We start from the raw sequence: 16,624 nt of genomic DNA, 5'->3' as shown, positions 1-16,624 counted from the left end.
AAGCTCTCATAGTTTTCATATCAGGTGATGTATAACATATGTTTGTATCATTTGAAATAAAAATGTTGCAAACAAGTACAATCTGCTCCTTCATTTTGAATAACCCTATATATATATATATATTTATCCATATATGAGAAATAACTATGTAACTATGTCTGATGATCAGTATATTTCTATATCTAAATCTGGTATTGAGATGAGTGACGTACTTGCAAGATGGATGCTTGGAAAAGGTTGGAAATGTGAAACCTATGGAAAATAATGTGTTGCTTGCTTCTCTCAGTCATCAGCCAAATGATATAAAATTTCAGTTTCAGGTATTCCAAAAAGTGTTTTACAGAATGTTTATAACAGTAATAATAAAACAGTTTTAGAAAACTATTATGGAAAAAAAGAAAATTGGAATTTTTGTTTCTCATATGGTTAAGCTTATATGTTACTTGATTGTTACTGATCTTGTGATTTTAGGAAATTATTACTTTCAATATTTTATCAGTTAACTTAGCATCATCAGGGTGCACACAGGCATTTCATGAGTAAATGTGTTTGAAAAATAGAAACAGAGAGTATAGTCCTAAATTACACCTTCTGTTGTGATTGAGCGTTCTTGATGGTTTGGCTGCTTGTGTGCACATGAATTTTCCAGATGAATTTGCTAGTTTAATGCAATCATATTTGTTGAGGTTAGGACAGTTTGTGAGGGCAGAGGCAGATTAAAGAATAGTTTATCATATTTATATTTGCTTCAGTGAAGTAAAGTTGCCTTTTTCCAGCAGATTCTATGGTTGGTATCAAAGGCACATTGAGCTAATCCTGAGTGGCCATAGCAGTGGAATCAGTTGTAGTCTCACTGCTCTGAGATCCTAATGTTAGCTGGCTTGTTTGGCCATAGTTGGAAAGGTTTCTGCTGCAGGGTACCTGCTAGATTCCAGGCAGATCTAGAAAATATAGCTGATCTTTAGGAGAGCAGATAAAATGCTGATTTCCTGTGCAGCTTGAAGGTGGTCACAAGATTTGATTTTTTATTTAGAATTTTGGCTATCTTTTCAGAGGCACCATGGATAGTCCATCTGGTCATTGTGTAAGCAGGGTATCTGGATATTGGCTGTTTAAATATGGGAAAAAAGTGGTTTAGAGTGGCCAAATCCTGTCAAATATAATTGTCAAAATAGTCAACAAATTATCTACATATGTAGCTATGCTAAATCTCAGTGTGCAGAGTTCAAAGCATTATTTTCAAACAACTCAATAAAGCATTTGGCCGATGGGGGGGGGGGGTATGATAACCCATGGCTGTCTCGCTTATATTTGCCTTGCCAAATGAAGTCAGGTGAACTGAAACAGTGCTGAGATATTGAGAAGAAGTTCAGCTTGGATTAGATCCAAATGATAAATCCACACGCTATCTTTAATGATGGAGTTGGTGAATAATAAAGAAATGTCAAACTGACTATGAACTCTGGACTTAAAATATTCATGGTTCTTCATTACAGCCAGGTGATGTCATTGTTCAGAAATACGAAAGATTGTGATCTGTGTGTTGGTGGGATTTTTTGTCTCTTTTCATCTTGAGTTTACTGCCACAAGCAACACTTTAACAAGCTTCTGTTGTAAAATAATTTGCAAACTAACTATAAATATTATTAAGATAGATTCAAAACATACTGATAAGTATCATACATAAAATATTTTTTCGTGTTATTTACAGGACAACCACCACAAGATGAAATTGCAATTCTTAGAAACCAAGTTTTATTGTTGTATAATCAGTTATTGTTTGAAAGACACAAAACAGAGATTCATGCTGAAAGAAACAGACGTCTTCTTAGAAAAGCTAAAAAAACAAGAATGTTAGGAGAACAGTATGTAGCACTGGTAATATTATGTATTGAATCAGCTAGTATACATTTCAATGTACTTTATTAAATTTGGTGTAATATATATATATATATATTTATTTACTACTATACATTGAAAACCATTTTTTTTTCCTTTGTCAAATGAATGTTTATGCTATATGGATGTGAGATGTTATGCCTGTGTTACCCAATGCATATTTTGCTTTTTTCATCATGCTTCTCTATGAACAGTTATGAGCAGTAGCAGATATTACTACTGTTCACCATCAAATTCCTGACATGCACCTGAAGGGCATGCACAAGATATGATAGTACTACATGAAAAAAGTTATATCATTGCTAACTTCTATTGACAATTTTCATTGAAATTCATCTGGCTAACCTTCTCTCTCTCACCATTGTGTTCAAGTAACCATACTAGCTGAAATGAACTCTGCTAAGACATTCCTGAATGCTAACAATGTCATGTTCTTTCATAATATCTTCATCTTTAATATGATACTGACATTGATGCCATTCCAGTAATCTTTCTCAGAACTCTGATAATCTGTGGTATTCATTATTTTATCAAGTATTTTATTTCTAACCCAGCTATCATTACCTAAATATAATATCTTGTATTTTTTGCTTAGAAAAATCTTACTCATTTTGATTTTCTTTGTTTTGGTAATCATATGCCGGCAAAGATTGGTCGATTGGTAGAGCCTCTGCTACTAATGGCTGAGTTAAGTAAGTTTGAGCACGGTTAGTAGTTGAAAGGGGGCCAATCGTTCGATGCTGTTGGCACACTCTCCCTCGATGAGTCTTTGGACTCCCTGGAGGTGTCAAATAATAATAATAATAATAATATTGATCTGGTACTTATCCAGTTTTTCTGCTAGTTCCATTTCTTTTCCATTGATGGTGTCAATCTTGAACTCTGCTGATATATTGGTATTTGTTCCAATAGCCGACTTTTTACTGTTCATGTAGTTCTCTAATGAAAACAATGGGGGGGGGGTATCTTGTTCAACTGGGCATGCCCCAGCCAGCATGAAATTCTGTCATGTTATACCATTACTTTGCATTATGGTTTAAGCCAATAAGAATAGGAGTTGATCGGCCACTGCTCATAAGGAAGTTTATTCATTCACATCTAAGAAGCATAACACTTGGCATCAGGATTTCATCATTACAAAACAGTTCTCTCAGTCTGACAGCTTTTGAGGTATGTTTGGCCAAGTGAATAGTGTATCACAATAATACTGTTATTACAATAATATACAAAGTTTTTCCTTGGTTACAAAATAAATTATATTCTTGTTTTGATCTCTTACCCAGGCATATACAAACAAAGTTTGAGCATGAAGTATTTTCATGACTATGCTACTTGTATACAGAGGCTGTTGACTTTATATCAGTCACTTCAGTATTTATATCAAGAGCTTCTCTATACAAGTAGCCTAGTTGTGAAGATACTTCACGTATAGATTTTTGTGTACTTGTTTGGGTTAAAGATCAATACATAATGTATTTATTTATTTATTATAATTTTTTTTGTCTACTATAATTTACTTCATAACCAAGTGAGAAAATTGTCTACAACTGTATCTAATCCAAAGTATTTGATTAATGTAGTGATAATATGGTGTTAGTTGCAGAAAATATGACTTCTGCATTGATTTAGCCTCAGTATCATGCAGTATACAGCTCCCACTGAGGAAACCTCTCTAAAGATCAAAACCAGTCCAAGTAATGACCATTTCCATAATGCCTATAAGGATAAGGATATATGCACTTTGTGGTGAAAAAGTTACATACTGTGTATCCTGTTGATGAGGCCAACCAACCACGGACTTAGGAGTAATGGTAGACAGAGTTGAAGTTCAGAGGGTGTATTGCAAAAGTTGGTTAAATAACTCACAGGATTACTTCAATATTGAAAAACACTAACAAGTGAAGATAGGGATGTTATCTCTGTTTATTAAGCTATGATTCAGCCACATCTTGTCTACTGTGCACAGATTTGGTATCTAGACTTCATGTGGACCAGGAGGTGGTGGAGAGGATTCAGAGACGAATAACCAAGTTGTGACATGTCTGTGGAATGTTGTCTTCTCTGAGGATAGGTTGAAGATGCAGATTGCGAAGTTTAGTTAATAAGCAGAAAAGAGGGGATATAATAGAAACTTAAGAGTTATTAAAGGTTTCTATAAGACTGATACAAAGGAAAATTTTCAATACATGATGAACAGAGAAAGAGAAATAGTGGTCACTTTTCAAAGTTGTGTAAGAATGTGGTTAGTAGTGAGGTATGATAGGTATTGTGTATGTAAAAGGTTATTGTCTCCATGGAAATACCTACATAATAATAATATAGATGTCCAAAAGGAAAGGTACTTTGCATTATATTATACTGAGGTAATTGACATGAAGTTTACAGCCTGTATACAAGTACCTGCTTGTGCAGATGCTTTACCTGCAAATTTTGTTTCGTTACACTGAGGAGTATGAGATTAAAACATGAATATACTTTCTTGTCTAGTATCAATTACTATAATGTAGTTTTAGTTCCTTCAAGTTTCTAATAATATATAATATACTTTTATATGAGTAAAATTGAAATCAGAGCAAAATTTATAAATTAATATATATTATTTACAGTATTGTAAAAATTGAACATAATAAGTGAATTTGTATTTTACCAGATCTGGAAACCCTGCTCTAGAGACCAAACACGGAACTTTTTTAAAGCCACTTTAGGCTTTAAAAAAAGTAAGCTGGGCAGTGGTCTCATACCAGGCAACGAAATCCATCTCCCACCTAACATATGGCAGGATTCAAACCCACAGCCTCTTGGTTGGAGAGTGCATATGCTAACCACTCAGCCAACCAGGCCAGCTAATATGCGGTTATCCATACCTGAATACGTTAAAAAATAAAAATTAAAATTAAATAAAAACTTTAGGTATTTATTAATAATGCTTAATGCTCGTGGAAAGGCTTAGACGTTGGTTATGCATTTTTTACTAAATAATTTAAGGAAATTACAACGTCAACTAGGATATACATTAAAATAAAATTTAATATACTTCAATATTTTGGCAACGTCACGTTGCCATTTTCAAGAAACTTAAGAACAAGACATGTGCACGCAGGCACAACAAACAGTAAATGAGGAAGAAGCATGAAGCTGTTATTTTTCCTAAAGTCCTAATGGTGCCCCCTAGCGGGCAATGTTGGTATTCTTGGGCGATTGGGCTGAAGATCTTCTGATGAAAGTTTCCCAAATTTGAGACAGTCTCATGCAGCCAAATTTGTTGAGGTTTGCATTGTTTCTTAGGGCTAAAGCTGATTCCATGAAAAGCCTTTCATATTTGTATTTACTACGGTGTATTATCGTGGCTTTCTTCCACCGTATTCTATGGCAGGTATCCAGCGCATGGTCAGCAAGACCAGAGCGGCTGTATTGGTGAAACTGGATGTAGTCCTTGTGTTCTGAAATTCTGATATTTGCTGTCCTGCCTGTTTCGCCAAAGTAGGACAGCTTACAGCTGCAAGGGACCTGGTATACACCAGGTAGGTCTAGGAGGGGAGATTGGTCTTTAGTAGAGTGGATAAGGGATGCCGATTTTTTATATGGTCTGTAACAAGAAGTTAAGTCATGTTTTTTTAGGATTTTTGTAATTTTTTCCGAGGTGCCACAGATATAGGGTATGGTGATGGATTTAGAGTAATCCTTGTTGTGAGGAGGGAGGGGATGGGGGTTGTGGTTTACTGGTTTCAATATTTTTGGGGGGGGGGGTACCATTGGCTGAGAAAGTGTTGAGAATGTGGTTTAGTTCTGTGGTTAGGGCATTGTCATTTGAACAGATAAGTTTAGCCCTGTTGTGTAGTGTCTTAATGACTCCATATTGTTGTGAGGATGGGTGGTGGGATTGTTGGTGAATGTATCTGCCTGTATAGGTGGGTTTTCTATAGACTGAGAAAACCAAGGTTCCATCAGACTGCCGGGTGACTAGTGTGTCTAAGAAAGGAAGGCAGTTGTTTTTTATTCTTCCAGAATGAATTTGATTCTGGAGTGTTGGTTGTTTAAGTGTGTTAGGAAGGAGAGGAGTGCATCAGAGCCATGTTGCCAAATAGCGAACACATCATCAACATAGCGAAGCCAAATGGTGTTTTTGTGGGGCAGAGTTTAAGGCTTTTTCTTCAAAAGTCTCCATATAAAAGTTGGCCAATGGTGGGGAGAGTGGAGAACCCATGGCTGTCCCCTCTATTTGTTTGTAGAATTTTCCTTGCCAAACAAAATAGCCTGAGTTCATAGTGAACTGAAATAGGGCTGTGATATCGGGAGGAAATTTAGCTTGGATTAGCTCTAAAGATTCTTTGAGTGGGACATTTGTGAATAAGGAGGAGACATCAAAACTGACCATTATTTCAGTGTGTTTGAGTGTAAGGTTTTTTATGCTGGCTTTGAAGTAGGCTGAGTTTTTTTTATGTGTGAAGGTGTGTTGCCAGTATAGTGTGAGAGAGCTTTGGCCAAATGTTTAGTTAGTTTCTATGTGGGGGAATCAATGTCATCCACTATGGGACGTAATGGCACATTTTCCTTATGTATTTTTGGGAGTCCATAAATTCGGGGGGGGGGGGGGGGGTATGGAGTTAAATGGTTTTAATTCGTTAGTGATTTCCACAAGCCAAGAAGTGACCTTCTTAAGGAGCCTGTCGAGTTTTCTAATTTGTGAGTTGGTGGGATTGTACTCGATAGGGAGGTAAGTAGCCCGATCTAACAATAGAACTTTCAGCTTACCTGTGTAATCCTTTTGGTTAAGCAATACTGTGGCATTCCCTTTATCAGCTTTGGTGATTATTATTTTCTTGTTTTTCCTTAATTCTAGTAGAGATTTTTTCTTACTGGGCATGTTGGCTTTTGGTGGTTTAGCTTTGGTCAGAACACAAGCCATATCCAGTATAATATTCGTTGGCGACGTGGTTTGGAAGGTGTCGTATCCCGCGTTCAATTCGTATCATATTATCTTCAGCAGAACTCGATCTTGAAACCACAACTTCCTACCGAAACGGTAGTCGACCTGTCGTCATTTAGTGTGAAACCTGAAGCACTCGACGCCCTAGCACGTGGTCACAACTTCGTCATTGCACCCAGAAGAATACCTGCTGAAGATATTATGATATGAATTGAACGTGGGATATGACACCTTCCAAACCACGTCACCAACGATATTAGACTGGATGTGACTTGTTTTCTAACCAAAGCTAAACCACCAAAAGCCAACATGCCCACTAAGGAAATTAAATCTCTACTAGAATTAAAGAAAAACAAGAAAATAATAATCACCAAAGCTGATAAAGGGAATGCCACAGTATTGCTTAACCAAAAGATTACACAGAGAAGCTGAAAGCTCTATTGTTAGATTAGGCTACTTACCTCCCTATCGAGTACAATTCCACCAACTCACAAATTAGAAAACTCGACAGGCTCTTCTTGGCCTGTGGAAATAAATCACTAACAAATTAAAACCATTTAACTCCATACCCCCCCCACCCCCCGAATTTATGGACTCCCAAAAATACATAAGGAAAATGTGCCATTACGTCCCATAGTGGATGGCATTGATTCCCCCACATAGAAACTAACTAAACATTTGGCCAAAGCTCTCTCACACTATACTGGCAACACACCTTCACACATAAAAAAACTCAGCCTACTTCAAAGCCAGCATAGAAAACCTTACACTCGAACACACTGACATAATGGTCAGTTTTGATGTCTCCTCCTTATTCACAAATGTCCCACTCAAAGAATCTTTAGAGCTAATCCAAGCTAAATTTCCTCCCGATATCACAGCCCTATTTCAGTTCACTATGAACTCAGGATATTTTGTTTGGCAAGGAAAATTCTACAAACAAATAGAGGGGACAGCCATGGGTTCTCCATTCTCCCCACCCTTGGCCAACTTTTATATGGAGACTTTTGAAGAGAAAGCCTTAAACTCTGCCCCACAAAAACCAACCATTTGGCTTCGCTATGTTGATGATGTGTTCGCTATTTGGCCACATGGCTCCAATGCACTCCTCTCCTTCCTAACACACTTAAACAACCAACATCCCAGAATCAAATTCACTCTGGAAGAAGAAAAAAACAACTGCCTTCCTTTCTTAGACACACTAGTCACCCGGCAGTCTGATGGAACCTTGGTTTTCTCAGTCTATAGAAAACCCACCTATACAGGCAGATACATTCACCAACAATCCCACCACCCCTCCTCGCAACAATATGGAGTCATTAAGACACTACACAACAGGACTAAACTTATCTGTTCAAATGACAATGCCCTAACCACAGAACTAAACCACATTCTCAACACTTTCTCAGCCAATGGCTACCCCCCCCCCAACAACAACAAGGATTACTCTAAATTCATCACCATAGCCTCTATCCGAGGCACCTCGGAAAAAATTACAAAAATCCTAAAAAAACATGACTTAACTTCTTGTTACAGACCATATAAAAAATTGGCATCCTTTATCCACTCTACTAAAGACCTACCTGGTGTACCAGGTCTCTTGCAGCTGTAAGCTATCCTACTTTGGCCAAACAGACAGGACAGCAAATATCAGAATTTCAGAACACAAGGACTACATCCAGTTTCACCAATACAGCCACTCTGATCTTGCTGACCATGCACTGGATACCTGCCATAGAATACGGTGGAAGAAAGCCACGATAATACACCGTAGTAAATACAAATATGAAAGCTTTTCATGGAATCAGCTTCAGCCCTAAGAAACAATGCAAACCTCAATAAATTTGGCTGCATGAGACTGCCTCAAATTTGGGAAACTTACATCAGAAGATCTTCAGCCCAATCGCCCAAGAATACCAACATTTCCTGCTAGGGAGCACAATCAGGACTTTAGGAGAAATAATAGCTTCATGCTTCTTCCTCATTTACTGTTTGTTGTGTACACGTGTTTTGTTCTTAAGTTTCTTGAAAATGGCAACGTGATGTTGCCGAAATATTGAAGTATATCCTTGTTGACGTTGTAATTTCCTTAAATTATTTAGTAAAAAATAAAATAATGTTTAATTGTACAAACAATGCCAAGAGGAAAAAGTATATTTATTAAATTTACCTAATTCCTATCCAGCATCATCAGATCACAATGATAAATGTGAAATAAACTAAGTAATCATAGAAACAATTTAAATTGTAACTGACACCTAGTAACCTTGCATGGTGCCCTCTATGGGTCGGATAACTACAAAGTTAATTTTGAGAAGTCCAGCTATTAGGTCTTGAAATGATAGTCTCCTAGATTCTTTTTGTAAATTAATGCAACCATGCTTGTTGTGGTTGGGAGAGAGAGTGTGCTTCATAACTAATGCTGATGTTAAGAATAGCCTCTCAGACCTATAACAACTTCTATGTAATATGGATGTTTTTATCCATCTGATCTTATGTAAAGGATTATCCAGAGCATGGTCTGCCAATCCTTACTTACCATACAGATGACCTCGGATGTATTTTTGTGTTTTTTTTAAGACAGATGTTAACTGATCTACCAATCTATCCAAAGTAAGCTAAACTACAGCACAAGAAATTTTGCACACTCCAGGATGTTCAAGAAGATGTAGTCATTCTTTAGGAGAATGTATGAAGGGAGCTAATTGAATTAATGTTTTGAAAGTGGTATTGTGATCATATTTGCAGAGAACTTTGGCTATTTTTCCCAATGTATCCTTAACATATGGGATAGGAATGGTTTTGCTATGATCATGTGTGTTGGGTGGAAGGGATGGGGAGTGCATGTAATATTTTATCTATTCTATATAGGCTGTAGCCATTGGTTAAAAATGTGTTCTGAAGGTCACTGAGCTCAGTTTCAAAGACTGTCGTTTGAAGAAATAGGCTTGGTGAGTAAGTATTTTGAGGATGCTATACTGTTGGGAAGGGTGATGGTGTGATTGTTTATGTAAATACCTTCTAGTATGAGTGGTTTTCTGTAGATTTGAGATCATGAGCTATTAGGAAGTTGTATCACTAGTGTATCTAAAAAAAAAAAGGTGGAGAGCGACTATTGTTACTTTTTTTTTTCCTATGGTGAAGTTTATTTTAAGATGTTGGCTGTTAAGATGCACAAACAAATCTATCTTCTGATGTGTCTGAACCATGAGGCCAAATAGCAAACACATTATCAGCATATCACTGGCAAACTGTTGGTTTATGTGTGGCTTTGTTGGGTGCTTGGTTTTCAGAATGCTCCATATATAAGTCTGCTTGGGGGGAGGGACTATAGGAACCCGCTTAAACCTTTCATTCAGCTAGCTATCTTCATATGTTCTCCTAAAGATCAACTACATTCTCTTGAACAACCTGGAGTGTATAAAGTTTCTTGTGCCTGCAGTTTAGCTTACTTTGGGTAGACTGGTAGATCAGTTAACATCTGCATTGAAAAATACAAAAGTTACATCCGAGATCATCCATATGGCAAGTAAGGATTAGCAGACCATGCTCCAGATACTCCTTCACATAAGATCAGATGGAGAAAAGCATCTATATTACATAGAAGTTGTTACAGATCTGAGAGGCTATTCTTAGAATCAGCATCAGCTATGAAGCACTCTTCCAATCTCAACAGATATGGTTATTAATTTACCAAAGATCTGGGAGACTATCATTTTAAGACCTAATAGCTAGACTTCTTGAAATTAACTTTGTAGTTATCTCATCCATAGAGGGCACTATGTAAGGACTTTAGATGTCAGTTACAATTTAAACTGTTTCTACAATTAGTTTAGTGCTGTGTGCCTATCACAGTTATCATTCTGGTCTGATGATGCTATATAGAAAAGCAGCAAAATATTAGTGAGTTCAAAATATTTTCCTTTTGGTGTTGTATATACCATTGAGCATTTGCTTCCCTGTACATAAAGGAGGAGCATACTGGATCTTTAATAACAGCTTACTTCAAGACATAGTATCTGAAATGCTCCAGAAACCTATATTGCTCTCTTCATCAGACACATGCCTATTTCTCAACCAATCTCTGACTGGTGGTCACTCTTTAAGGCCAAAATAAAGATTTTTACTCAAAGGTATAGCCACCAGAGGAATCTGAATAGATATACAGTCTTACATAATCTGCAACAACAAGATTAATTTCATCATCTGGACTCTAAGGCATACTAGTCCCTAGAAGCCTCCCATACATTCACAATTTAAAGCACTCTGCAAGAGGAGCCCTAATAAGAGCACGTCACAGGCACATAAATTTTACAAACACATCCACAAAGTATTTCTTTTCAATCTATAAAAGAAATCCTTTTATATGCCTTGCAATATTAAAAAATTCATACCAGAGCAGCACTAGTGTTCTCTCCCAGGTTGGCAGGAAAAGGACCTGAAAAGAAGAGGATGACCAAGATAAAGGTGGATTGATACAGTAAAAAGTGCTTTAGAAGATAGAAATATGAGATCTGATGATGTTGGAGTCTTGACAGGTAACAGATTGATTTGGAGGAAAATTGTAGATAGGAAGTTAGTGGTGATGTAAGTTTTTCATGTAGTATTATCATATCCCGTACACCCCCTTGAGGGTACATGTCAGGAATTTGATCATGATGATGAGTAGCACAATATCCATCATTGCTTCTAGTATAATATAAAAAACAAACAAAAATTATGATTTTTGTTTGTTTTATTGTATTTTTCTTAGAAAATTGGTATTTTATAACATTTTTATTAAGATATTTCAATAATAAGCATAGGTTTAAAATGCCGCAAGAAACATAATGCTAAGAAGAGCATGCAATTGAGAACTAGAAGGCTAGCCCCACTAATGAGGTTAAGGAAGAGATATGGAGGAGGTTATTGAAAATGAATTAACCTCCAAAAAATAGCAAAATTAAAGCAGATCACTTGGGAATTATAAAAAGTCAAGAGGCATTTAAATGAACATAGGGAGGAAAAGAAAATTAAGCAGCAAAATAAGAAACAAAAAGCACGGAAACAAGTAAGTCATGTTTCTGTGCTTTTAACAGAAATCAGGAAAGTGACAGAAATCGGGTAAGTGATGTTTTTTATAAAAAGAAGGATGTTATTTGGTATTGTGAATCTATAATAAAACATTCTATTGATGAGCGGATTATAACATCGTTTTCCTGCAGCAAAAATTAAGAATATAAAGGAAGAAATTCAAAACACTAAAGAACATACCTTTAGTGTTTAATAATTATAACAAGATTATAATTATAATAGGTACTAACAACTTAACTAGCAATAAGTTCAGTATGAGAGAGGACGTCAAAGGGTTGTTGGAAGAGGCGAGAATGAAAACTGAGAAAGTGAAAATCTTCAGTATATTACCTCAATATGATAAAAATGAATTAAGAATGGCTATGGTGACAAATGATTCAATTACATAGGCTGTGTAGAAGGAATGAATGTGAGTCTTTGGATTTATAGAGTGAGTTTGAGGGAATATTGGATTTGTATAAGAGGGATGGCCCACATCTGAATGCATTTAGTATCAGGAATCTTGAACAACTAATAACTGGTATGAGACCTAACACAGAGAAAACTAAAGTATAAAGGGGGTAATGGTGAGAATGTGAGTGTAAGAGCAACAATATTATATAACTGTGTTAATGATGGGAATGAGCTTTATCATGGATTGGAGGAGAGAATGATTTTGATTTTATGTTCATCTGGTTCGGACCCATCAGGCATGTGCAAAGATGTCTACATGTATAAGGCACTAGAGAAAAATAGAGATCTGTAAGTTGTCCAACTGAGTTATGCAGACTACAGACAAGAGTTTACAAAAGAACATGCACTTAGATTATTATGTCTGTACACAAATGCTAGGAATATCAGAAACAAAAGGGTAGTTTGTTGCCTTGGTCAATATGTTGGGACTTCAGATTGTAGGTATTAGTGAGACCTAGCTATCAGAATCGGACATACTAACTGGTATCAAGTGTAAAGGGTACAGTCATTTTTGAAATTATGGATTCTACAAGGGGATAATAAAAAGAGTTATTTTAACACGGTTGTAGAATCCATAATTTCAAAAATGAATGCTGATCACCGTGTAACACTAAAAGAAAGGAGTAAAGGGTACAGTATTTTTAGGAAGGATAGCGAGGATAGGAGAAGAGGGTGTGGGGCATGCTGCTAATGATAACAGATGACTTGAATCCAGTTGGAGTTGAGATCTATGATTGTAGTACTACTATTAACAGTATTTCATGTGACAGTGAGTTTGAAGTCATCTGGTTTGAGGTGGAATCTAACAAGATCAATTACGTAGCAAGGTGTTGTTACAGACATGGTTGATCAGTTGCTAGTGATGAATAAATGCATCATCAAATAGAAAAGAGTGCAATAAAAGTAATCATAATGGGAGACTTTAATTATCCAAATATTGATTGGGTAGCAGTAGAATCTCATGAAAATAATGAAAATTAATTTATTGAGCTGTTATGGGATAACTTCCTCAAGCATCATGTGAGAAAGAACTCAAGGGTCAAAGAGTGTTAGAGTTGATTATAGTGTCAGAGGGCATTTCAGTTAAAGATGTAACTTTTCTGTTTCCAGTTGGTGACAGTGATCATGCGGTACTCACTTAGGAAGTGACTAAGTTTATGAATGTTCCATCCAGAAAATTTACATGCTGAACTACAAAACAGGAAATTATGACCAACTGACGAGTATACCGAGTTCAGTGTATGGGATATATTTAAACAATAATACTTAAATGAGGCGATATCAGAATGTGAGTTCGAAGAATAAATAGAGTAGGAGTCAAATGGATGTGTAATCTTGTTAAGCGGGAGATTTGTAGGAAAAGGATGATGTGAAAGGAATACCGTGTGCATAAGGATGATGTCCGTTATGAAAATTATAAACAACAGGCTAGAATAGTTACAACTATTGTACAGAAAACAAAGTCTGAGTATGAAAAGAAACTGGCTCTGCATGCTAAAGACAACCCACAAGAATTCTGTCGATATGCTGCAATTAAAAGAAAGAATGAATATGAAAGAATCATCATCATCATCATCAAGTCTTTCCTTGCCTACTGGCACATAAGGCTGCAATGCTGGTTTTCCATCTGCCCCTGTCCCTCGCAGCTGCTCTTGCTAATGCCCAATGTTACACCTGATATCTTGAGAATATAAAATTCTCAGTTATCTTGGTGTAACATGAAGAATAAATAAAATAAATTAGAACCCTGCATTAAAGATAATAGTTGAAGCAATTAAAAGAAAAAGAAAGATTCTTGCATCCAATAAAATATATAAAATATAAAGGTTTTGTTAAACTAACTAACAAAAGAAAGAATGTATTAATATTGTGATATGATTTAAATAAGAAAAGTTAAATAAATAAGACAGAAAAGGATTAGTCATAAAAGATGGTATGTGAGAGACTAGAGATTAAGTTATTAAGTAAATTCGTAGAAAAATTTTGGAAGGGATTAAGTTAGAGGCTAGCACAAGAAAAACAACAGAAAATCGCTTAGGGTCAATTCCCGGATTGAGACATCGTTATGGGCTCGCCGATCAAATGACGTTTGGCAGAAAAACGCCACCCTAATTGGTCGGTGAAGTAAAAACAAGAAGGGGGCGGAGAAAATAAGTTAGAAAAAGTGCCGTTAGGAGAACAGGTATAAAAGGGTTGGACCCCCCCATGAGGCTTTTTTGGTTTTGGTTTGGATTCTGCTCCAGGAGAGCTCTTCGCGCGCTCCTTCATAGGGATTTCACGGTGTTTTCCTGAGTGGCGAGATAGGGGTTGTATTTCCATGCCACAACATGGAAACGAAAGTGAGCGGAATTTCAGTTCCGTATTTCCTATGTGAGAAGCGAAGAATGCCATATAGTCGAGGAAAAGAAAGCATATTCTTTGCGTTCCAACTTCAGTGACAACTACGAAAAACGGAAAGAAGTAAAGAAATCGATATCCACGTGGCGAGTTGTACAGCCGTCATATAGATGTTTCAATGTGTGTTCGGAGTTACGAAAAGTTAAGCCAGCATAAGCCTAGCTCAATTCCAAAAAGAACGTAGGAGTAGCAGATTATCGGTGAGGTTATATCAAGATAATTCAATCAGAAGAAGGTAAAGATCCATATGAAAATCCCAAGAAAGAAAGGTACTGTAAAATATCTCTAATGTTAACTAAAAATGTGTCTGTTATAAGTATCGTTATTCTAATACGGAATTGTTGAAGTGACCAAGGAAAATTTACATTAGGACTTTAGTATCTGACAGAATATATTAAAAGTAAGCTGGCTAGTGTTAATGTCATGTGAATTATTAAGTGTCCTGAGAATTTTGCATGTCTATTGTAAAGTATTGGAAAGTTAAAATGTCATAGTTGTGTGTTAGTGCAGAAAAGGTTTAGTTAATCTACTTAAGTTTGAATAGTTAAATAGTGTGAATTAATCTTATTTGTCCATGTCAAGTGATTTTATGTGTTGAATTGTTATGGCGGCATGATCGTAATACCCATTATAGGATCATAGCCTAATTACTTGTAATAAGATAATGTTAGTTTGTAAGTATTTAGTTTAGCATTAAATTGTGTAATTACAAAATTGAATTGTACCATGTTAATGAATTTAATAAACCTCTGTTCAATGATAAAAGAGTTGTCTGAAATTGCTATCCAATGCACCACTTAAAAAATTACGAACCTAATCATGCGGGAAACTAATGTTAAGAAACGAGATAAAGCGTCACGACTGCAACATAGTTACACTTTCAGACATATTTGAGTTCTTTCTCCTTGTTTTGTATATAATATCTTAAACTAAATATCCCAAAAGGCGCAGTATAAATACAAATATTAGGGGTACTGAGGGGAGAAATAACTTAGATATTAGTAAAAGTTTTGGTGATATCTCGTGTGTAGATAACAGAAGAACATAGATAAGCGGGAATTGTTAGATGGAATAAAAAGCATAAAATGGGACACAACATAAATGGTGCAGCCAGTAGGATATAAAGTATAAGAAGGTTAAAGGAATAGAATAAGAAGAATAGGTCACAACACCAACTCGCCCATCTTGCCTCCTTCATTTCGGATTCCATCATTCTTCTCCAAGTTAATTTTGGATGACCTCTAAGAGCGTCTTCCTTCTGGAGCCCAACAGTGCTACTTGAGGAATTCTGTTTATTCCCATGCAAGGAACATGTCCGGTCCATTTCCATCTTCTTAGGCGAATCTCTTCATCTATTGACTTGGAGAAAGTTTTCTTTAAAAGTTCCTCATTAGTAATTGTATTTGGCCAGAAGATTTTTAAAATTCTTCTTAAACACTTGTTTTGGAAAATGTTTTTCCTATCTGGTACAGTGTTCTGATATTCCATGATTCAATCTTTAAATTTTTTTTGTGGTGGCTTCATAAGTGACGCTTTCAACAACAAGGGTTCCAAAAGGCTTTCCCCTTGGTGTGTCATATATACGTTATCCACATCAGACCAGGCTAGATAACCATCTTCTGGGGTCGCGCAAGTAACGTTTGTTGCCAGGAGCATTTGTTCATCCAGATTTGCAGTTTCCATAATCAGATAATTTTTACAGAGAGGGGGTGATTAGCCCTTCATCCAACCCCCGAAGGGGACCCAGCTATACCCCTGGGGACTGGGTCTCCATTTATTGCCTCTTATGATATGCAGGAGTGCAGTTGGGGTATTCTACTACCTGCCCCAACACAGGGAGAATATGAAAGAATAGCTGAATAGCTCTTCTAAATA

General features: G+C 36.3%; 1 protein-coding gene across 1 annotated transcript in view; it reads left to right on the top strand.

Annotated features, from left to right (window-relative positions):
• Positions 1-16,624, top strand: part of Tsc1 (tuberous sclerosis 1 protein hamartin) — a 315,684-nt gene that overhangs the window by 241,736 nt on the left and 57,324 nt on the right. Inside the window, exon 15 of the mRNA XM_090401542.1 lies at positions 1,712-1,878. Coding sequence (XP_090257668.1) covers positions 1,712-1,878 — 167 coding nt within the window. The remainder of the gene's footprint in view (positions 1-1,711; positions 1,879-16,624) is intronic.

This window comes from Typopeltis vanoorti, chromosome 12 (assembly GCF_054136105.1).
Source record: "Typopeltis vanoorti isolate ZY-2024b chromosome 12, IOZ_Tvanoo_1.0, whole genome shotgun sequence".
NCBI classification, from domain to species: domain Eukaryota; kingdom Metazoa; phylum Arthropoda; class Arachnida; order Uropygi; family Thelyphonidae; genus Typopeltis; species Typopeltis vanoorti.
The sequence above is the reverse complement of the archived record's forward strand: the minus strand, read 5'-3'. Positions and strand labels throughout refer to the sequence as shown.